This window comes from Rhinoraja longicauda, chromosome 11, assembly GCF_053455715.1.
Source record: "Rhinoraja longicauda isolate Sanriku21f chromosome 11, sRhiLon1.1, whole genome shotgun sequence".
Taxonomy (NCBI): domain Eukaryota; kingdom Metazoa; phylum Chordata; class Chondrichthyes; order Rajiformes; family Arhynchobatidae; genus Rhinoraja; species Rhinoraja longicauda.
In genome coordinates this window covers 53,095,452-53,120,369 of record NC_135963.1, presented here as the reverse complement: position 1 = coordinate 53,120,369, position 24,918 = coordinate 53,095,452, and the positions used below count along the sequence as shown (strand labels likewise).

General features: G+C 43.7%; 1 protein-coding gene across 1 annotated transcript in view; it reads right to left on the bottom strand.

The window, feature by feature from the left end:
• LOC144597930 (potassium channel subfamily T member 2-like) overlaps positions 1-24,918 on the bottom strand; it is a 475,868-nt gene that overhangs the window by 279,818 nt on the left and 171,132 nt on the right. Inside the window, exons 7-9 of the mRNA XM_078407745.1 lie at positions 14,181-14,255; positions 7,589-7,672; positions 6,790-6,884 (exon numbers count right to left, since the gene is read on the bottom strand). Of these exons, the coding sequence (XP_078263871.1) occupies positions 6,790-6,884; positions 7,589-7,672; positions 14,181-14,255 (254 nt within the window). The remainder of the gene's footprint in view (positions 1-6,789; positions 6,885-7,588; positions 7,673-14,180; positions 14,256-24,918) is intronic.

The following is a 24,918-nucleotide window of genomic DNA, read 5'->3' as shown; positions in this document are numbered from 1 at the left end:
TCCATACATTTGTCCAAGTGTCTTTTAGATGTTGAAATAAGGACTGCAGATGCTGGTTTAGATGTAATTACAGAACCTGCCTCAACTACATCCTCTGGCAGCTCATTCTATATATTCACCACCTTTTGTGTAAAAAAGGTTGCCCCTCGGGTTCCGATTAAATCTTTCCCTCCAGCCTTAAACCCATGTCCTCTGGTTCTTCATTCCCCTACGCTGGGTAAAAGACAGTGCATCTATCCGATCTATTCCTCGCATGATTTTGTACACCTCTATAAGATCTTAGATCCTTATTTAGATAAATCCAGTCAAAAACAACGAGGTAATACGAAATCTAAAACTAGTGAACTTTTAAACACATATATAAAAAATACAAATATAACCGATGTTTGGAGGATTGCAAATCCGACAGGCAAAGAATATTCGTTTTATTCACCGGTACACAAGACTTATTCACGTATAGATTATTTCCTGGTAGACACAAAATTAATTCCGTATACTCTTAACCCAAAATACCACACAAATACGATTTCAGATCATTCCCCCTTAACTTTTTTTTAAAAAATAGAAGGCATGTCTAAGAATACATCGTTCTGGAGGTATAACCCCCAAATTTTAAAAGACCCGCAAGGGAGTATATATCTAAGACAGCAAATGGATCTTTTTTTCGAAATAAATGATACGCCAGATACACCACCTACATTATTATGGGAATCTTTCAAAGCTTTTATTAGAGGTGTTATAATCTCATACCAAGCTTTTCAGAATAAAAAAAATAAGAGTGAACAACGGCAGCTACAGGAACAAATTAGACAATTGGATATAGATAATGCTAAAGACCCGTCGATGGATAAACACAATAAAATATTAATACTAAAATTCAAATTAAATAAATTACTATCAGAGAAAGTTATAAGATTACTCCAAATTACAAGACAGGAACAGTTTGAATTTGGGGAGAAGCCTCACAAACTTCTCGCACGCCAATTAAAAAAACGAGAAAAGGAACACTCGATTTCAAAGATTAAATCAGACAAAGGGGAAGTATTAACATTACCGAATGAAATTAATAAAAGATTTGTGCAATTTTATGAGAATTTGTATACATCCAAAACGACAACGGACACCAATGCAATCAATGAGTTTCTGGATAATTGCAATCTTCCCAAATTAGAATTGCAGGAACAAGAGGAATTGGGAGCACAAATCTCAAATAAGGAAATAGAAGAAACAATATTCTTATTAAAAAATGGAAAAACACCAGGTCCCGATGGATTTAGTAATGAATTCTATAAAAGTTTTTACGATATATTTAGTCCTTGTCTACAGAAAATGTACACACACGCTTTCAGAGAACAAATATTACCTGATACATTAGCTGAATCTACGATCACATTAATACTTAAGAAAGATAAAGATGAGGAAGAACCTGGATCTTATAGAGCTATCGCGTTGTTAAATACAGATCAAAAAATATTAGCAAAAATATTAGCAAGAAGATTAAATAAGTACGCCACTAAACTAATACATCCAGATCAAACGGGGTTTATCCCTAAGAGACATTCATTTAATAATTTGAGACGATTGCTTAATATAATGCACTCACACCAAACTAATGATCCAAATCTCGCAATTATTTTGCTGGATGCAGAGAAAGCATTCGATCAGGTTGAATGGAAGTATATGGTTAAGGTACTGCAAAAATTTCAACTGGGAGAGAATTTCATTCAATGGATTAAATTAATATATAATAAGCCAACGGCAAGAATATTAACTAATAATATTTTATCCACGAAATTTCAACTGTCAAGGGGTAATAGACAAGGTTGTTCATTATCACCACTGTTATTTGCCCTCATAATTGAACCATTAGCGAAAAGTATTAGAACTCATCCGAATATCCATGGATATAAGACAAAATATTCAGACAATAAAATATCATTATACGCTGATGATGTACTTTTGTACATCACAAAGCCTCATATCACAATACCCAATATTTTAAATTTAATTGAGGATTTCGGTTCATTTTCAGGTTACAGAATAAACTGGAGTAAAAGTGAAATCATGTCAATAAAACCGAAAGATTCTATACATCTCGTACAATTTCCTTTTAAAATAGCGGGGGGGAAATTTAAATACTTGGGCATTGAAATTACTAGAAGATACCAAGACATGTTTAAAGCAAACTATAACCCTATACTTAAGAAATTACATAATTTAATTAAATTCTGGAAAACCCTCCCGATGTCTTTAATAGGTCGAATAAATGCCATAAAAATGATTTTTCTACCTCAAATTCTATACTTGTTCCAATCAATCCCACTATATTTACCCAAAAAGTTTTTTTAAAAATTGGACTCAGATATTACAAATTTTATTTGGGATTATAAGACCCATAGAATACAAAGATCACACCTGAATAAACCCAAAGTAGTAGGGGGATTAGCACTCCCTAATTTTATGTATTATTATTGGTCGGTAAATATTAGAAACATGATTCAATTGTTGGATAACGCTCTTCATCAACCGGAATGGATCATTATGGAAAAAGAGGATTGCTCCCCATTTAATATTGGTGCAATCCTTCTTTCACCAATGACGGTGAATAACACAAACTACAACAAAAACCCAATTATACATAGTACAATCAGAATTTGGAAACAAATAAAACACAATTTAAAATTAAGAAACTTATCTCTCCTATCTCCTATTGCTAAAAACCCTTTGTTTAAACCCTCGATTATAGACAAAGCATTCATACATTGGGAAAGAGCAGGAATTAAAACTTTGGGAGATTTGTATGATACGGGAAAACTATTATCATTTAAACAATTACAACTAAAATACAATCTGGGTAGCAATCAGTATTTTAAATATTTCCAAATATGTGATTATTTGAAAAAACATGCGCATGAATTTCACAACGTCCCATCAGACTTACTAGATGAAGTAATGAATACAAAGGCGGAATCACCAAATTTAATTTCACATATATATAATATTATACTAAATGCAGTAATACCAACAACGGAAGGTATTAGAGGTGAGTGGGAAAACGAACTAAGCATAAAAATTTCCACTGAAAGGTGGAAACAATACTTATTAAATGTGCATAAATGCTCAATTAACGTAAGACATACTTTAATACAATTTAAAATCATACATAGATTATACTACTCAAAAACTAAATTAAATAAATTTTTCCCTAACGTTTCACCAATTTGTGATAAATGCCATTGTCAAGAAGCTACTATAGCGCACTCATTCATCTTTTGTACAAAAATTCAAAAGTTTTGGACTGAAATTTTTGAAATTTTCACAAAAGTGTTTAAAATAAAAATGACACCAAAGCCAGAATGGATTATTTTTGGAATGACAGAAGGTAGTTCGGAATTAAATGCGTATCAAAAGAATTTATTTGATTACGGTTTAATAATAGGAAAAAAATTAATCTTAAAATTCTGGAAAAATGCTCCTATACCAACATTAAATATGTGGATTTCAACTATGTTTGAAACACTACATCTGGAAGATATGAGACTCCGCCTGGAAGGAAAATCAGAACGCTTCTATCAGACGTGGTCTGCATTTATAGAATTATTACAAAGATAGGGTGGAGGAGTACCTCGGGCCTTGGTAGGGGGGGGGACGGAAAACTATCGAGTTGGTGGATTCCTTTTGCGTGATAATTTTTTTTTTTTTTTTTTTTTTTTTTTTTTTTCTCTCTCTTTCTCTCTTTCATTCTACTATGTTTCTTTAAAAGCCATAAAATTATGGGGTACAATGACTGTAACAAGATATATGTGAAGTACATTGATGTATTTAACCTCTAATAAAATTTTTTTTAAAAATAAATAAATAAATAAAAAAAGTTAGGAAAAGGGACGTACAACGAGATCTGGGTGTCCTAGTGCATCAGTCACTGAAAGGAAGCATGCAGGTACAGCAGGCAGTGAAGAAAGCCCATGGAATGTTGGCCTTCATAACAAGAGGAGTTGAGTATAGGAGCAAAGAGGTCCTTCTGCAGTTGTACAGGGCCCTAGTGAGACCGCACCTGGAGTACTGTGTGCAGTTTTGGTCTCCAAATTTGAGGAAGGATATTCTTGCTATTGAGGGCGTGCAGCGTAGGTTTACTAGGTTAATTCCCGGAATGGCGGGACTGTCATATGTTGAAAGACTGGAGCGACTAGGCTTGTATACACTGGAATTTAAGAGGATGAGAGGGGATCTTATCAAAACGTATAAGATTATTAAGGGGTTGGACACGTTAGAGGCAGGAAACATGTTCCCAATGTTGGGGGAGTCCAGAACAAGGGGGCACAGTTTAAGAATAAGGGGTAGGCCATTTAGAACGGAGATGAGGAAAAACGTTTTCAGTCAGAGAGTTGTGAATTTGTGGAATTCTCTGCCTCAGAAGGCAGTGGAGGCCAATTCTCTGAATGCATTCAAGAGAGAGCTGGATACAGCTCTTAAGGATAGCGGAGTCAGGGGGTATGGGGAGAAGGCAGGAACGGGGTACTGATTGGGAATGATCAGCCATGATCACATTGAATGGCGGTGCTGGCTCGAAGGGCCGAATGGCCTCTTCCTGCACCTATTGTCTATTGTCTTTTGTCTATAACCCTCCAAACCTGTCCGATCCATACATTTGTCCAAGTGTCTTTTAGATGTTGAAATAAGGACTGCAGATGCTGGTTTAGATGTAATTACAGAACCTGCCTCAACTACATCCTCTGGCAGCTCATTCTATATATTCACCACCTTTTGTGTAAAAAAGGTTGCCCCTCGGGTTCCGATTAAATCTTTCCCTCCAGCCTTAAACCCATGTCCTCTGGTTCTTCATTCCCCTACGCTGGGTAAAAGACAGTGCATCTATCCGATCTATTCCTCGCATGATTTTGTACACCTCTATAAGATCACCTTCAGCCTCCTGCACTCCAAGGAATAAATTCCTAGCCCACCTAACCTCTGCCAATAGCTCCCCCCCCTCAAATCCTGGCAATACCCTCTTAAAGAAGATAGACACAAAATGCTGGAGTAACTCAGCGGGACAGGCAGCATCTCTGGAGGAGAAGGAATGGGTGACGTTTCGGGTCCAGGCCCTCCTTCAGACTGAGTCAGGGGAGAGGGAGATACATCGATAAGGAAGTGTAAAGTGTGAAAACAAGACAAAGAGGATGGAGATCAAGGACAATGTAAAATAGATCATTGTTAGCGAAGAGAAGCTAACAACAAATCAAACAGAAAATGTAAACAAGGACAGTCAGACTGGTCGGAGAACTGGGAAGGGGGGGGTGGGGGGGCAGGTGGAGAGAGAGGGAAGGCAAGGTTGCCTCTTAAATCTTCTCTGCATTCTTTCCAGTTCAACAACATCCTTCCTTTAGCGGGGTGTGTAAAACCAGACAGTACTCCAAGATTCCAGATTCAGGGACAGTTTTTCCCAGCTGTAATCAGGCAACTGAACCATCCCCTCATCGACTAGAGTGCAATCTTCACGTCCCATCTACCACGTTGGAGACCTTTGAACGCTCTTTAATCAGACTTTATCTTGCACTAAACGTTGTGCCCTTTATCTATGCACTGTGGATGTCTTGATTGTTGATAAGTTCATAAATGATAGTAGCAGAATTAGGCCATTCGGCCCATCAAGTCTACTCCGCCATTCAATCATGGCTGATCTATCTTTCCCTCTTAACCCTATTCCCTTGCCTTCTCCCTACAACCCATTGACACTCCTGATACTTGTAATCATGTATAGTATTTTCGTTCTCTGGATAGCACGCAAAAGCTTTTCACTGTACCTCGTTACACGTGACGATAATAATGAACTAACTAAACCGAGTGTGGCCTTACCAATATCTTGTACAACCATAACATAAAGCTGTAACATCATCAATAAATGTAACTAAAAACATCTGGACCTGATTGTGTAACTGGTCGTGTTCTTGAAACCTATGCAGACCAATTGGCTGGAGTTTTTGCGGACATATTAAACCTCTTATTACTTAGGTCTGAGGTTCCCACCTGCTTTGAAAGGGCAAACGTCTGTACCTCTTGCCTGATGGGAAAGGAGAGAAGAGGGAGTGACCGGGGTGAGACTCATCCTTGATTATGCTGGTGGCCTTGCCGAGGCAGCATGAAGTGTAGAGTCAGTGGATTTTACTGGATAGTTTGCAAAAACAAGGAATTTTGCCGTCTCTAGGGACGCTGACAAAGTATCAGTCAACCACCAAATTCTGCACGCTGGTATTTTTCCATTTGCACTATCTGTTGTACTTGTGTGTCGTTTGATTGTACTCGTTTATAACATGATCTGATTAGATAGCACACATGAGAGGTGTAGATCGGGTAAATTCACAGAGTCTCTTGCCCAGAGGACATAGGTTTAAGGTGAAGGGGGAAAGATTTAATCGGAATCTGAAAGGTAACTTTTTCCACACAAAGAGTAGTGGGTGTATGGAACGAGCTGCCAGAGGAGGTAGTTGAGGCAACATTATCCCCGTAACCCAAAATTTAAGAAACAGTTGGACAGGTACATGGATAGGACAGTTTTGGAGGGATATGAACCAAACGCAGGCAGGTGGGACTAGTGTAACTGGGACATGTCGGTTGGCCGGTGTGGGCAAGTTGGGCCGAAGGGCCTGTTTCCACACTGTATCACTATGATTCTATGCCTTTAAACAAAAAATGTTCACGGTATCACTGTATACATGACAATAACAAACCTATACCAATATTCTTAATCACATAATAAACTTTTACAAAATAGATTGACTCAAAATTGCTTACCAAGTAAAAATGAGGCACAGTAAAGTTGATATAAGAATAAGAACCTGATTGAACATTGCAGACTGGGTCCGTTGGATTGCTCTGTGGAGGTCATTCTGAATAAAAACAATGAACACAGTTACAATCAAAAATAAAGACAATAATCTATTTGAGTTTTTAACCAGAACAAAATGCACTTTTCTTTGTGAGGGACAAGTTGATGGCATATTTAAGCTTAGCACAAGGCAGCTGGTAAAGCTGCTGCCTCAAAACGTCACGGGCCTGTGTTCGATCCTAACCGTGGGTGCTTGTCAGTGTGGAGTTTGCACGTTCTCCCTGTGACTAACGTGGGCTTCATCCGGGTGCTGTGGTTTCCTCCCACGTGCGGGGTTAATTGGCCCTCTGTATATTGCCCCTGGTGTGTAGGGAGTGCATGCCAAACGTTGGATAACATAAGACCAGTGTGAGCGGGTGATAGATGGTCGGTGTGGACTGGGTGGGCGGGAGAGCCTGCTGTATCTTCCAAACAATCAAAAAGGTTGGAATAAATTACCTCCAACTCGACTGGATACCAACAACACTGATGTCATTTGCACGGGTTTCTGATTTCCTGAGTTACTTGCAATGAATGATTAAAATGGGTCAGGTTTTGTATAATTTAGAAAATGATGCAACTATGTGATAATTGCGGCTTTGCCAAAAGACTGTGGATTTCCGGGGTTCTCGTGACATGACATTAAGGTTCTCTGTGCATATATTTAAAGACTGGCAGAAGGATTATAAAAGATGTTCCCATCCCCCTTTATCTTCTCATACTCACAATCATGTTCTCCAGGGCATGCTTTGCCAACCAGCAGTTCAGGAACACCGGGATGAAGAGGTTTCTTAAAGGAGACCAAAATACCTGAAAATTAACCATTTAATGGAATGCAATTTCAGAGGACTTTGAAACAAAATGGATGGAAGAAATAAACACATAATTAAAGTTATAGCCCAAAGTAGGACTCCCCTTCAATTGTTCAACATATTGGGACATTGTAAGAACTGCAGTGATCTCATGTAAATTGAAGTTCTTTCCTTCACTTTTATATATCCAGACAGCAGATGCATTAACTGCTGGAAGTACAAGATAATGGTTTTTGACTTTAATGCGAACTAAATGTATTACCATTTTATTACCTGCTGTGAAAGGTGCTCTATTTGACTACAACATCAGATTAGATCTACAAACCACTAGATAATTTTTGCAACAGCTGTCCATTATTAACTTCAGGGTAGTTTCCTCCAACTTTCCAGTTGATACTGCAGGATAGATATTTATTCACAAAATGCTGGAGTAACTCAGCAGGTCAGGCAGCATCTCAGGAGAGAAGGAATGGGTGACGTTTCGGGTCGAGACCCTTCTTCAGACTGATGTCAGGGGGGCGGGACAAAGGAAGGATATAGGTGGAGATAGAGGAAGATAGAGGGAGATCTGGGAAGGGGGAGGGGAAGAGAGGGACAGAGGAACTATCTAAAGTTGGAGAAGTCGATGTTCATACCACTGGGCTGCAAGCTGCCCAGGCGAAATATGAGATGCTGTTCCTCCAATTTTCGGTGGGCCTCACTATGGCACTGGAGGAGGCCCATGACAGAAAGGTCAGACTGGGAATGGGAGGGGGAGTTGAAGTGCTCGGCTACCGGGAGACCAGTTTGGCCAACGCGGACCAAGCGCAGGTGTTGAGCGAAACGATCGCCGAGCCTGCGCTTGGTTTCGCCGATGTAAATAAGTTGACATCTGGAGCAGCGGTTGCAATAGATGAGGTTGGAGGAGGTGAGATCAGCATCATCTATATGTGCAGAGAAATGGCAGACGGTGTTTAATCCAGGCAAGAGTCATGCAGCATGGAAACAGGCCCTTCGGTCCCTGTTGGGCTCGTATCACTTGTCCATGTTTGGCCCGTATCCCTGTGGCAAGTGTGAGGTGCTGCACTTTGGGTGGTCAAATGTAAAGGAAAAGTCTACGCTTAATGGCAGTGCCCATAACAAGATTGATGCATGCAGGGATCTTGGGTTTAAGCACATGGCTCCTTCAAAGTAACAATACAAGAGTGGCAAAGAAGGCATGCGGTATGTTTGCCTTCATCAGCCAGGGCATTGAGTGCAAGAGTCAGGAAGTCATATTGAATCTTTCTAAAGTTTTGGATCGACCACATTTGGAGTATTGCGTGCAGTTCTGGTCACCCCGTTACATGCAGGATGTGGAGGCTTTGGAGAGGGTGCGGAGAAGGGTTACCTGGATATTGCATGGAATGGAGGGTATTTGCCAGAAAGGTGCGGTCAGATAAACATTGTTTTCTCTGGAGTGCCAGAGACCGAGGTGAGACCCGATCGAAGTTTATAAAATTATGAGAGGCATAGGCACCATTTATTATCTGAATGGTGGCCGATTAGGAGAATGGGAGATGCAGCGAGACCTGGGTGTCGTGGTGCACCAGTCATTGAAAGTAGGCATGCAGGTGCAGCAGGCAGTGAAGAAAGCGAATGGTATGTTGGCATTCATAGCGAGGGGATTTGAGTTTAGGAGCAGGGAGGTTCTGCTGCAGTTGTACAGGGCATTGGTGAGACCACACCTGGAGTATTGTGTGCAGTTTTGGTCTCCTAATCTGAGGAAAGACATTCTTGCCATAGAGGGAGTACAGAGAAGGTTCACCAGATTGATTCCTGGGATGGCAGGACTTTCATATGGAGAAAGACTGGATAGACTCGGCTTGTACTCGATGGAATTTAGAAGATTGAGGGGGGATCGTATAGAAACTTACAAAATTCTTAAGGGGTTGGACAGGCTAGATGCAGGAAGATTGTTCCCGATGTTGGGGAAGTCCAGAACAAGGGGTCACAGTTTAAGGATAAGGGGGAAGTCTTTTAGGACCGAGGTTCGAAAGTTTTTTTTCACACAGAGATTGGTGAATTTGTGGAATTCTCTGCCACAGAAGGTAGTTGAGGCCTGTTCATTGGCTATATTTAAGAGGGAGTTAGATGTGGCCCTTGTGGCTAAAGAGATCAGGGGGTATGGAGAGAAGGCAGGTACGGGATACTGAGTTGGATGATCAGCCATGATCACATTGAATGGCGGTGCAGGCTCGGAGGGCCGAATGGCCTACTCCTGCACCTATTTTCTATGATATCATAGACGGGCTAAATCTTTTAGTCCAGGATAGAAATATCAAATACTTTGTATTGAGTGGGGGAAAGTTTTAAGGCAATGACCAGAGGATTCCAGGCCCCCACCACTCTGAAAAAAGACTTGCTCCACATGTCCCCTTTAAACTTTGTCCCTATCAACTTAAAGCCATGCCCTCTGACATTCTCTGGCATTCGATGTTTCCATCCCGGGGAAAAGGTTCTGACCAAAGATAATAGAGCAGAGCAAGATAGACCACTCGACCCTAAAAACCGGAGTATGCCAAGGTGCCATTTTAGTAGGCAGAAACTTGCAGAAACATTTTTAAAGATAAATAACACAAATCTGTGAATTGATAGATGAGATATACTCTGCATTTTAATGGTATCATCACACATACTGTTCCCCTCAAAACACTGATTACACTGCGGGAGGCATAGCGAACGGCGGGTTTTGCTTACTAAAATGGTGGACGTTACACTCCATTGCGTACTACACTTCAGCATAGGCGATTTCAACAGATTGGTTCATCTTGCTCCTCTAGTATCTTTGGTTATAGACAATAGACAATAGGTGCAGGAGTAGGCCATTCAGCCCTTCGAGCCAGCACCACCATTCAATGTGATCATGGTTCTGACTGACTACCCTATCTATGCCTCTCATAATTTTCTATAATTTTATCAGGTCTCCCTGCAAACTCCGATGTTCCAGAGAGTTCCTCTGGTCTTTCACATTTCAACACTGGGGAAGTTTCAATCTTATCTAAAATAAGAGGGATAGGGGACATGATGATGAGGCATATGCTGGGAAGAGACTTCTCATGGAAGAGTTTAGGATCACAAGGCATTATTGCAGTACAAGGAAAAGTCCATGAATATTTGGCATTACCCGCCCAGAAAGCTGGAGCGGTTGGATAGTTGAATGAATTCAAAGTTGAGAGAGAGAGAGAGACAGATTTTTTTATTTTGTGAGGGAATTATCGGTAATGGAGATAAGGCTGTAAAATAGACTTGAAGAAAGGCAGATCAACCAAGACCTCAGTGAGGGGCCAATTAGTCCATTGCCATGCCCACATCTTCCTTAGCCTACAATAGGACTACCAGGGCACAACACTGCCTCCCTGCCTGATGTAATCTGTCCCCAGCCCTGATTGGTCCTGATCTAATCATCAACTTTAGAAGGTCACAGAATGTGGAATACGCTCCAGGCTTCATCAACGTGGACAGCGTGGACAGCGTGGACAGAGTGTCCAGCTTCAGGTTTCTTGGCACACACATTTCAAGGGACCTCACATCGCTGTCCACTAACACCGCTGCGCTGGTCAAGAAAGCACAGCAACAGCTGTTTTTCCTGAGAACGCTGAAAAAGGCCGGTCTGCCCCAACAGTTGCTGATGACCTTCCACCGCTGCACCACAGAGAGCACACTGACATGCGGCATCTATGGGTGGTATCTCAGCTGCACAGCAGCAGACAGGAGAGCTCTTCAGCGGGTCGTCTGCAGAGCATCATTGGGATACAGCTGCCAGCCCTGGAGGACATCTACAACGCTCGCTGCCTCAGGAAAGCCACCAGCATCTACAAGGACTCCACACACCCATGCCACCGTCTGTTTGAACTACTCCCATCTGGCAGACGGTACAAAGCCTTCTATGCCCGCACCTCCAGACTAAGGAACAGCTTTATCCCTAGAGCTATAGCTGCTCTGAATCGGACCTGCTGAGAGCCCGCCATGATCTATCTCTGCCCCCAGGGTCATCTGGCACAACTGACCCTGCATGAACCTTTTTGCACTTTACCTTGTTTCCTTTTTGTTTCCCTCCTTTTACGTTTTTGTTTTCGCCGTGTTTAATTTATTTTATAGCATCGATATGGAAGTGGCATTCTTATTCTCATTGTACTTGTACTTTATCTCCAGAGATGCTGCCTGACTCGCTGAGTTACTCCAGCACTTTGTGTCTATCTTAGGTATAGACCAGCATCTTTAGTTCTTTGTTTCTACATCTCTCTATGTTTATACGGATTTATGCAAAGCCAAATGAGTCCCAGATTAAGAACCTTTGACTGCCCCAATGCTTAGAGCCTGGCTTTGGATCACCTAAATATCCTCTGGTCATTTCTAAACCGCATTTGCACAAATCATAGGAGATCTAGGCACTTGGGGATCAAATAGAAATTGAGAACTTTTATAAGGACGTGGTGATCAGGACAAACTGACAAAGTGACATATAATAACCTAAAAAAGACACAGTGCTGGAGTAACTCAGCAGGTCAGGCAGCATCTCTGGACAACATAAGCAGGTTCTCCATGTTCTCCAGAGATACCAATTCATGTTCAGCAGAGATGCTGCCTGACCCGTTGCATTACTCCAGGACTTTGTGCCTTTTTTTGTAAACCAACACCTGCAGTTCCTCATATCTACAGAACAACCTAATATTTGCTCGATTAGCAAGGAGGAGGAAATCACAGGGATAGTCTGTCTACCTTACATCTGGTAGGGTTGGGTCGGGAGTCTTTCACTGTCTGAGTACATTTACCTGCATCAATGCACTGTTGTAGTTATAGCGGATTTATGAAATCATGATGGACATAGATAGGGTGAATGAACAGAATCTTTTACTAAGAATACTGAAATCAAGAATCAGAGGACGTAGGTTTAAGTTGAGAGGGGGAAGATTTAATGGGAACCTGAGAGCCAACTTTTCCACCAAAAGGGTGGTGGTAATATGGAATGAATTGTCAGAGGAGGTAGTTGAGGCAGAGACTATAACAATAGAAGGGTCTCGACCCGAAATGTCACCCATTCCTTCTCTCCCGAGATGCTGCCCGACCTGCTGAGTTACTCCAGCATTTTGTGAATAAATCGATTTGTACCAGCATCTGCAGTTATTTTCTTATACTACAATATTAAAAGACTCTTGGACGGATACGTGGATAGGAAAGGTTTAGATGGATATGGACCAAACGTAAGCAAATGGGACTAGTGTAGATGGGGCATCTTAGCCAGCATGAATGAATTGGGCCGAAGGGCCTGCATGACGCCGTGAGATAGTCATGTCATAGAGCGGGAGGAAATATTTTTGACAGCTTCAATGATGCTTTAAATTGTCTATTGTCCAAACACTCTGGACTCATGTTCTTCATGGCTATCATTTTCGTGAAGCTAAAATCAAAGGCTGTGTTAAGTATTCATTGAGCTTAGTAAGGTGCAAGCGAACTGCAGGATAATGTTGTTGTCACATTTAAAGAGATGGATAATGCCGTGTTTTAATTAAATTCATTGACTGTATCTGCAGCTGAGAATGAATTTCTGCTTACCCTGCTCAGAATACACAGAACACATTTATTTATTATGAACAACAAAATGAACTCTGTCACCTTATATTGCTGTGACTCGCAAGATTTGTGTGTGTAAATTTGACTCGTGTTTGAAGCCTTCCCTTCAAGTTATTATTGACATTCCGAATTTCTGAATTACAGGCGGATTACGACGAGATTCACACAACGCAGCTTTAATTAAAGCTCTTTGCTAAACACAGATAGAATACATCTTCAAGCAATCAGGTGTGACCTTCACATAAGTTTCCAGTAGTAAACAGCATGGGTTTGCCCATCCCACGCTTATATAGAAAAATAACAAGCATTCTGTTATAATACAGCCCAACCAAAAGTCACAAGCAATCTGTTAAATACCCTGCTTACGTCTGAATTATTTTAATTCAAGAGTCCAGAGTGTTTGGACAATAGACAATAGACAATAGGTGCAGGAAGAGGCCATTCGGCCCTTCGAGCCAGCACCGCCATTCAATGTGATCATGGCTGATCATTCACAATCAGTACCCCATGCCTGCCCTCTCCCCATACCCCCCTGACTCCGCTATCATTAAGAGCTCTATCTAACTGTATTTAACTGTAAGAACTCTATTTAATCGTCATACAGTGCATTCAGAAAGTATTCAGACACCTTCACTTTTTCCACATTTTGTTATGTTACAGCCTTATTTTATTATGGGGTATTGTGTGTAGATTGATGATTAAAAAAAAAGAATTTAATCCATTTTAAGATAAGGCTGTAACGTAACAAAATGTGGAAAAAGTGAAGGGGTCTGAATACTTGCTGAATGCACTGTATGTACCAGCAACAGAACTATGAAATTCTTACTTGCTGCAGCTTTGCAGACCTGCTAAGGCAATAATATCCCCTGTCGGCCAACGGCCAACTTAATATTTGATATCCGAGGCAGACTTACTGTGATGATGAATGGCACAGTGTTAATCATTTCCAGGATGAAAGGTATCCGGAGAATTTGTTCCCAAATGTTCCCCTTTCAGAAGAAAATAACCACAGATGAAAAGGTCAGAGACTTCAATACAAAACAAAAACTGTACAATATATAAATATTAATTCATATCCAGAGCAGCTCAATATGAAAGGACCTTTAACTTACAACACGTCACACGGTTAGGGACAACATTCTCCTCCATGTCTGATGTGTTTAGCAGTTTAGTTTGGTTCAGAGATACGGCGTGGAAACAGGCCCTTTGGCCCACTGGGCCCATGCTGACCAGTGGTCACCCATTCACACTAGTTCTGTGTTACTTCACTTTCTCATCCACTCCCTACAGAGTGGAGACCAATTAACAATTGGAGAAAATTGCAGAGGCCCCGGCAAGGATAATTGCATCATCTTTAGCTATGGTGAGGTGCCGGAAAACTGAAGGTTGGCCAATGTTGATTGATTGAACTGATTGATTGAAAGGTACAGCATGCAAACAGACCCTTCGGCCCAGCGGGTCCAAACTGACCATTGATTGGCCATTCACACTAATTCCATATTATCTCACTTTCTCATTCACTCCATACACACATGCACCATTTTTTACAGAAGCTTATTAATCGACAATCCTGCATTTCTTTGGGATTTTCTTTAGGCAGTAGGTGGAATTCATTGCTACAGACATCAGTGGAGGCCAAGTACTTGGGTATTTTTAAAGCATAGATCGATAAGCTCATGATTAGCAAGGGCGCCAAAGGTTACAGGGAGAAGGCAGGAGAATGGGGTTGAGAGGGAAAGATAGATCAGCCGTGATTGAATGGTGGAGCAGACTCGATGGGCCGAATGGCCTAATTCTGCTCCTATGTCTTATGTTCTAATTAGTTGCAATGTCTGGGCAAGCTCTTTGGTGATCACATTCATCCCAAACCCCTGTTTTGTTTCCCCCTCAGGCATTACAAGCTTCATTGCTTTTAAGCAGTTATCTGCCCATCTTCAGATTGATTAGTAGGACTAGATGTTGCAATCACTAAGGTTTGCACTACAATTGACTGGTGTTGTTCTTGGCAGGCCCACCATCGCAGGGTGATCAGACCTGGGTGTGTGTCTTATGGTTAGCTTCTAGATGGTCACGTGCCTTTCAATCTGCTTCCCGCGGTGTATTTCAGTTCATCCCCACTCACTGGGCTTCCTTTTATCTGCTGCCGATCATTTAAAATGTGCAACTAGACTGCAACGCTGTCTAGTTTTATTTCCCCCACCATGAAATCTATACACAATTTTACACATATTTATTATTAAAGTATTCCCAGGGAAAAACCCCAGGTACTTCAATGATACCTTACTGCCACATGTGCCTGGGTACAGTGAAATGCTTTGCTTTGCATCCGACCCGGTGAAATCGTACAGCAGACCTCACCTGGGCAGCACACAAGATTCGCCACGTGTCTGACACGTCACAAAGGTTCGATGCAGCACAACGATTCAAAGCCCTCGTTTCTACTCTTGTGACCTCTCCTGCACCTTTTCCTTAGGACTTGATGTCCATTCAACATTTCTTCTCCACAATATTTCCCAGCTTTGGGCACACGGGAGTCAACAGTTTGCGTGCTAAAAATGAACAGCACATTTCAGGTACAATCAAGGGGAAGTTTTGATGACCTCGACGGTCACCAATTCTCTTTCCGCAGATGCTGCCGACCTGGATCTTCCAGCATTTTTGGATTTTACTTTAATTAAAGGCAACTCAGCATTGTAACTTTATTGCTGGGGTACGAGGAGTCAAGAGGGAGTTTTATTCTCATATGTGCTGGAGCAGCGAAATTCTTACTTGCAGCAGCACAACAGGTTTCTGAGCACAGTACGCAAAAAATAATATAATAAACCAAAGAACAAGTTCAACAAATAAATAAAAACACAATATGGCGCAAGTGCCTGAAGTACAATGCGGGCAGTTTGGAGTTCAGTTGAACCATTCCTCAGCCTACCTTCCCAACCGATCAAGATCCTGCTGCAATTTTTGACAACCATCTTCTCTTTCTACAATATCACCTGCTTTTGTGTCACCTGCAAACTTGCTGACCATGCCATGTGCGTTCTGGTTCATATCATTGATATTGATGACAAACAGCAATGGGCCAGCACCCAACACTGAGGCCCACCACTAGTCACACGCCTCCAATCTGCAGGCCTGCCACCACTATTGCACTGGAATTATATATACCAAAATCTGATCTGTTTGGGTAACATGCTAAACATAGCTTTTCACTGTACCTCAGTACACGTGACCCGAGAAAACTCTTTTGAGGGGAGAGGTTGGAGGAAGTCAGGTGAGTGGGAAATTTGAGGCGGTTGATGTCACGCCGGCAGTTAGAAATGAAAAGGTCTAGTGATGGGAGATGGCCAGCCGGGGGAGTCCAAGAGGAAGGGTTCCGCTGGAGACGGGAGAAGGGGTCTTCGCTGGGTGGTGAGGTTCTCCACCCGAAGCGTCACCCATTCCTTCTCTCTGAGCCGCTGAGCTACTCCAGCATTTTGTGTCTACCTTCAGTACACGAGACAGTAATAATAAACCTAAACCAAAACCTGTGGCTCCACAGTCGACATTCTGTGCATGAATAATTAAATTCTTATCGGGGGGGGGGGGGGGGATTGATCATCCCACCTTAACGAAACATGGCTTCAGAAAGCCATTTTTATTGTGCAAAAACCTTTGGAAATACAGCTCCATCTATGTGTTGTCTATGTCGACAATCTATGTTGTGTCGATGTTGACAATCTCTCAATGGTTCAAAAGAGGGAAGTGCCAAAGGTATATATGTCCAAACTATCTTATCCTGGACCAGGCACTGTGAAACTTAACCCTGGGTATCCACTGCTCATTGTCAAATCATTTGTGTCAGAGAACTATTTTACTTTAATATCCCTGCCTGCAAATAATGTATAATTGAGTAACTGAATTCAAAGCTGCCCCGCATTTATTGGATTTGCTCCTGTGCAGAGGAGGAAGATAACTGTGCGACATGCCAAAATTGAATTCATCTTTAATTTTTTCATCATCTCATCTCCCATTATGTCTGTGTGATTCCTCTCTTGTTCAATAAGGCATTATTGCAATCTCTTGATATTCATGTAATCGACAAAGGCATTACACACAATTACATTGTGACTTGATATAGTATTTCTGTAGAGGGGGTGATATGGCAGTCAAGAGAATTCAGTGATAAATGAATTTATGACTAATCGTTTTTAAAACATCTTTCCAATCCAATAGGTTCGTCCTTTTGCAAGAAAGAAAAAAATCTTCTGTAATTCCCACAGCTTCGATGAGTAATAGACGACCAAACTAGGTGGTTTTACCTCATGAAAAATTCCTACTTTTTCAAAGTATTAAAATATTCAGCATCCTGTATAATAGCCACAATTAAATGAGAATCATAAGGCAGCAGTGACCCAAAACGTCACCCATTCCTTCTCTCCAGAAAGGGTCTCGACCCGAAACATCACCCATTCCTTCTCTCCAGAAAGGGTCTCGACCCGAAACGTCACCCATTCCTTCTCTCCAGAAAGGGTCTCGACCTGAAGCGTCACCTATTCGTTCCCCCCAGACCGTTTTTCGTGCCCCCACTGCCTCATCTTTACTCTGGATGTCCAGTCACGCTACACCTCCATCCCCCACCAGAAAGGTCTTAAAGCCCTCCGTTTCTTCCTCGACCGCAGAACCAGCCAATTTCTTTCTACCAATACTCTCCTCCACCTAGCAGAGCTGGTTCTTACCCTCAACAACTTCTTCTTTGACTCCCCCCACTTCCTCCGAATCCAAGGCGTAGCTATGGGCACTCGCATGGGCCCTAGCTATTGCCTGCCTCTTTGTCGGGTACGTCGAACAATCCCTGTCCTAGGCATACACTGGTTCTATCCCTGAACTCTACCTCCGCTACATTGACGACTGCATTGGTGCTACCTCTTGTACCCTTGCAGAACTCACTGACTTCATACATTTCACCACCAATTTCCTTCCTGCTCTTAAATATACTTGGACCATCTCTGACATCTCCCTACCGTTTCTGGATCTCACCATCTCCATCACAGGAGACAGACTAGTGTCCAACATCTACTACAAACCCACTGACTCCCACAGCTATCTGGACTACACTTTTTCCCACCCTGTCTCCTGTAAAGACTCTATCTCCTACTCCCAATTCCTCCGTCTACGCTGCATCTGAGCCCAGGATGAGGTGTTGCATATTTGGACATCTGAGATGTCCTCATTCTTTAGGAAACGGGGGGGGGGGGGGGGGGCACTCTTCCATTATAGATGAGGCTCTCAAGTCAAGTCAAGTCAAATTTATTTGTCACATACACATACTCGATGTGCAGTGAAATGAAAGTGGCAATGCCTGCGGGTTGTGCACAAAAATAATTACAGTTACAGCATATAAATAAAGTTAATAAGTTACTAAACATAGCACAAAAAGTGTCGACAAAAATTTAGTCTCTGGGGTTATCAAAGTTGACAGTCCTGATGGCCTGTGGGAAGAAGCTCCGTCTCATCCTCTCCGTTTTCACAGCGTGACAGCGGAGGCGTTTGCCTGACCGTAGCATCTGGAACAGTCCGTTACTGGGGTGGCAGGGGTCCCTCATGATCTTGCTTGCTCTGGATCTGCACCTCCTGATGTATAGGTCCTGCAGGGGGACGAGTGTAGTTCCCATGGTGCGTTCTGCCGAACGCACTACTCTCTGCAGGGCCATCCTGTCCTGGGCAGAGCTGTTCCCAAACCAGACTGTAATGTTGCCGGACAGGATGCTCTCTACAGCCCCAGAGTAGAAGCAATGAAGGATCCTCAGCGACACTCTGAATTTCCTCAGTTGTCTAAGGTGGTAAAGGCGCTGCTTAGCCTTACCCACCAGTGCGGCAATGTGCGTTGCCCACGTCAGATCCTCTGCGATGCGGACTCCCAAGTATTTGAAACTGCTCACCCTATCCACAATAGACCCATTTATCTCCAGTGGCGTGTACGTCCTTGGATGTTTAGCCCTTCTGAAGTCCACAATCAGCTCCTTTGTTTTAGTGACATTCAAGAGGAGGCTATTGTCCTGACACCAGAGTGCCAGATCAGCCACCTCCTCCCGGTAGGCCTTCTCATCGTTGTTGGAGATCCGGCCCACCACCACAGTGTCATCAGCAAACTTGATGATGGAGTTTGAGCTGAACCTGGCCCTACAGTCATGTGTGTACAGGGAGTACAGTAGGGGGCTAAGGACGCAGCCCTGGGGGGATCCTATGTTCAGGGTGAGGGAGCTAGATGTGTGTTCCCCCATCCTGACCACTTGGGGCCTGGCAGTGAGAAAGTCCAGGACCCAGGCACACAGAGGGGTGCTAAGCCCCAGTTCCAGCAGCTTCTCAACCAGTCTGCTGGGGACTATTGTGTTGAATGCTGAACTAAAGTCAATGAACAGCATCCTCACATAGCCCCCCTGGCTGTCCAGATGAGAGAGAGCGGTGTGTAGAACCTGGGAGACCGCATCATCCGTGGACCTGTTCGGACGGTATGCGAACTGTAGTGGGTCCATGTTGCGAGGAAGGAGGGCGCAGATGTGCTTCTTGACTAGCCTCTCCAAGCATTTCATGACAACCGAGGTGAGGGCCACCGGTCGGTAGTCACTTGGGTCTCCTCAATATCCCGCAGCTCCGCTCTTGCTCCCCTTCCCCCCATTCGTAACAAGGATAGAGTCCCCCTTGCCCTCACCTTCCACCCCATCAGCTGTTGTATACAACATATAATCCTCCAACATTTTTGCCACCTATATAATGGGATCCAACTACTGGCCACATCTTCCCATCCCCTCCACTTTCTGCATTCCGCAGAGACCGTTCCCTCCGTAACTCCCTGGTCCACTCGTCACTTCCCACCCAAACCTCCCCCTCCCCAGGTACATTCCCCTGCAACCACAGGAGATGCAACACCTGTCCCTTTACCTCCCCCCTCAACTCCATCCAAGGACCCAAACAGTCTTTCCAGATGAGGCAGAGGTTCACCTGCACCTCCTCCAACATCATCTACTGTATCCGCTGTTCCAGGTGTCAACTTCTCTACATCGGCGAGACCAAACGCAGGCTCGGCGATCGTTTCACTGAACACCTCCGCTCAGTCCGCCTTAACCAACCTGATCTCCCGGTTGCTTAGGAGGAATAAAAAAAACAAGAGCCTTCGCTCAATCCGCCTTAACCAACCTGATCTCCCGGTGGCTGGGCACTTCAACTCCCCCTCCCACTCCCAGTCTGACCTTTCTGTCATGGGCCTCCTCCAGTGTCATAGTGAGGCCCACCGGAAATTGGAAGAACAGCACCTCATATTTCACTTGGGCAGCTTACACCCCAGCGGTATGAACATTGACTTCTCTAACTTTAGATAGTTCCTCTGTCTCTCTCTTCCCCTCCCCTTTCCCAGTTCTCCCACTGTCTTCCTGTCTCCAACTACATTCTTTCTTTGTCCCACCCCCTCCTGACATCAGTCTGAAGAAGGGTCTCGACCCGAAACGTCACCCATTCCTTCTCTCCCGAGATGGTGCCTGACCCGCTGAGTTACTCCAGCATTTTGTGCCTACGTAGGGAGCAGTGACTGGTATATGGAACTAAAATAAAATGTTTGTCATGGTGTACTGGCATGTATAAATGTTAAAAACTAGATATTCCATTTTTTAATGAACTTTCAATACTACAAAAAGATTAAAGTTTGAGAATTAAAATGTCTTAATTAACCAGCTTACAGGACGATATAGCCACCAACAGCAAAGACCATTATATACACCAACACCTTTTGTGGGTGGCACAGTGGTAGAGTTGCTGCCTCCTAGCGCCAGAGACCCGGGTTCCATCCTGACTACAGGTGCTGTCTGTATCGAGTTTGTTCATTCTCCCCCTGACCGAGTGAGTTTTCTCCGGCAGCTATTGTTTCCTCCCACACTCCAAAGATGTTCGGATTTATAGGTTGATTGGTGAAATATTTTAAATTGTCCCTCGTGCGTGGGATAGTGTTTGCGTGCGGGGACCACTGGTTGGCGTGGACTCGGTGGGCTGGAGGTCCTGTTTCCGTGCTGTATCTCTACACTAAACTAAATTGCTGGTGATTTTCATGGTTCCTATCCTGTGCTACAAAGAATACGATGGTTATTCGGGAACTGTAAATATAAAATTGTCTCTTCTGAACGGAGACGCGACCTTTTGTTCTGGGTCATGTCTCCGTTCCCGCCGCAGCCTACCATCGGCCATGCACCTGGAGCTGGCGGCCTCCACCTGGGACTCGCCTGTGGAGGCTCCGGCCGCGGGGACGTCGGAAGCTTGCAGCCCCTGCCCTGGGTGGGGGCCGACATCGGGAGCTCCGGCAGCGGCAGCGTCTTCGCCCGCCCCGGATCGCGGGGCTTGGGTCAGCCCACTGCGGACCTTTCACCGTCCGGCACGGACTGAAATAGGCCGCGGGATTTTCTCTGCCCGGCGGGGGCTTCAATGTCGGGAGCCCCGACCGCCCCAACGTGCAGTGGCAGCGTATTCGCACGCCCTGAATCGCGGGGCTTGGGTCGGCCCGCTGCGGACCTTTCACCGTCCGGTGCGGCCAGGAACGTGGCAACTACAACAGCATGACCGCGGGAGAAGACGGCAGGGGAAGAGAAAAGACATTCTGGCCTTCCATCACAGTGAGGAGGGGACTGGAGGAGACTCACTGTGATGGATGTTTCTTTTTGTTTGATTGTGTGTGTTATTGCTTATTTGTATTGCTCTTATTGTTGGACTGTGGGTAATCTTTCATTTCACTGCACATTTATGTGTATGTGACAAATAAACTCGACTTGATATCTGCTGTTGCCTACGATGAACATCTTTCCACAAAAGGAAATGACGAAGCCAGATTCTAAATCAATCAGGTTCTAGAGTTACATAGCGGGGAAACAAACCCTTCAGCCCACCACTGCTATACTGACCATGAAGCCTATCAATACCAATCATGCTTGCCAGCATTAATTCTATTTCCATCTAGGTACTGCCCATTCATGTGAAAGAGGAATAGATTGGGTAAACGTACCGACTCTCTTGCCCAGAGTTGAGGAAACGAGAACAAGAGAACATAAGGCTAAGGTGAAAGTTGGGAAAGATTTAATGGGAACCCAAGGGGTAACTTTCACATAATGGGTGATAGGACGAGCTGCTAGAGGAGGTAGTTGAGGCAGGTACTATCACAGGTACTTGAGAAACAGTTAGACAGGTACATGGATGGGACAGGTTTGGAGGGATATGGGCCAAACGCAGGCAGGTGGGACTAATGTAGATGGCACATGTTGGTCAGTGTGGGCAAGTTGGCCTGTTTCCACACTGTGAGAATCTATTGCTCTATGACTTCTCAGGACCCTCCTTCTTCAGACTGATCCTATATTAAACGGTGTTGGGAAATATATATGGGACATTAGTGCTCCTGACAGGGATGACTGCCTGGGCAACGGGCCACTTGCCGCATGGCTAGCTCTGAATATCCATTAACGTTCAGTCAATCGTGACACCTCCAAGCTGCCGACTGTCATGTGTTGCATTATGATCAGGAGAGAGTGAAGTAAATGACTCAGTAATTTCAAATTCCACCAGGCACAGCCGAGAAGGGATAACAACAGCTACGAGTCTGGCACCCGTCCAGAAACACGACGCAGTCTCATCACTCAGAGGGAAAATTAAGTTCTCCCTTCTCTGGAACCTAAATGCCACCTCAATCGAGATAGGCAAGCGTGTTCTAAATATAAAACTGGGGGGGGGATACTTAGTTCAAAGGGTTTGCAGATTTTCTGTCGTTATAATGAAAAGTTGCTTCCGTGCTGTGGCAGTTCTGCAAGGAGAAAGCAGGGAGTGATTTCACACGACGGTCACACTATTAATCGAATTTGGATTTCATTGACAAGTGACTCCACACATTCTTACCAGATGCAAGATCAAGGCTCCTATACATCAAGGCAATGTGTGTATTTAAAGGAGAGCTGAATACTGTCACAGAGTCGTAGAGCACAGAAACATGCCCTTCACCCCCCCCCCCCCTCCCCCTACCACGCTGACCAAGATGGCCCAACCAAGGTAGTCCTCTTTGCCTGCATTTGACCCATACCCCTCTCAAAATTTCCGATCCATACCCCTTGTTCAAGTGACTTTTGAATGTTGTTTAATTCCTCCACTACCTCCTGTGGCAGCTCGTTCCTTGCACCCACAACCCTCCGTGTGAAAGAATTTGCCCCCCAGGTTCCAGTTAAATAGTAAATACGCTCTCTCATCCTTGATTCCCATTCCGGAGTACAAGACTCTGTGCATTAACACTATCTATCCCCACATGCATTTGTACACCTCTCCACAATCACCACTCGGCCTCCTGTGCTCCAGGGATTAAAAGGGGGAGAGGATGGGAGAGAAAAAGGGGAGAGAAAGGGGTCAGAATCTGTTGATGCTGACCCCTCCTCTCCCAGTGTAAGAAAATAACTGCAGATGCTGGTACAAATCGAAGGTATTTATTTCACAAAATGCTGGAGTAACTCAGCGGGTCAGGCAGCATCTCAGGAGAGAAGGAATGGGTGACGTTTCGGGTCGAGACCCTTCTTCAGACTCCTCTCCCAGTGTACTGCTACTATCATATATCATATCATATCATATCATATCTATACAGCCGGAAACAGGCCTATTCGGCCCTCCAAGTCCGTGCCGCCCAGCGATCCCCGCACATTAACACTATCCTACACCCACTAGGGCCAATTTTTACATTTACCCAGCCAATTAACCTACATACCTGTACGTCTTTCACTAGCACTCTCCCAGTGTGCTGTTACTGTTCACTGGCACTCTCCCAGTGAGCTGTTACTGTTCACTGGCACTCTCCCAGTGTGCTGTTACTGTTCACTGGCACTCCCCCAGTGAGCTGTTACTGTTCACTGGCACTCTCCCAGTGTACTGTTATTGCCCAGAGCTGTGCTGGGCCATTCTTTCACCCTTCTAACATTAGCCAGCTCCACCCTCTGCCTTAAAAATACCCTCCACCACCATCTCCAGCAGATTCACCATCTGGCTCAAGGAATTCCTCCTCATCTCCATTCTGAAGGTACGTCCTTTTAATCTGAGGCTATGGGCTCTTGTCCTCGACTCTCCCACCAGTGAAAACATCCTCTCCACATCTACTTTATCCAGGCCTTTGACTATTCGGTACGTTTCAATGAGATCCCCCCTCACCCTTCTAAACTCCAGTGAGTACTGGGCCCGATGGCATCAAACGCTCATCATGAGTTAATTGTAATTTATTTACATTAGAAAGCATTACATAAATTAGTTGGGTATTGGCTCAGCCCCGAGAATAATTTGTGACCCATTCTCACAACATGCAAATAGGTAGCACAGAAAAAATGTACCCTCAGGAAAACAGTTGCCTTCAAATGTTTTGTGCAGACAAACACAAGTCAACTGCATTCCGGGGAACCCAGAATGTTTGGATACACAGATGTGATGGTCTTGCCCCAGCTTGTGATTTAAATACAATTTACATGAATTAAATTATCTTGCATGGATAAATTCTCATTCAGTTGAAAATAATTCTTTTGTTTTTGCAATTGGCAAGCACACAAGTTGTCACCATAAATCATAATTTTTGAAAGAAAACAGGTTATAGTGTGTACAGGATGGGTTGCAAAGGTAATACTTATG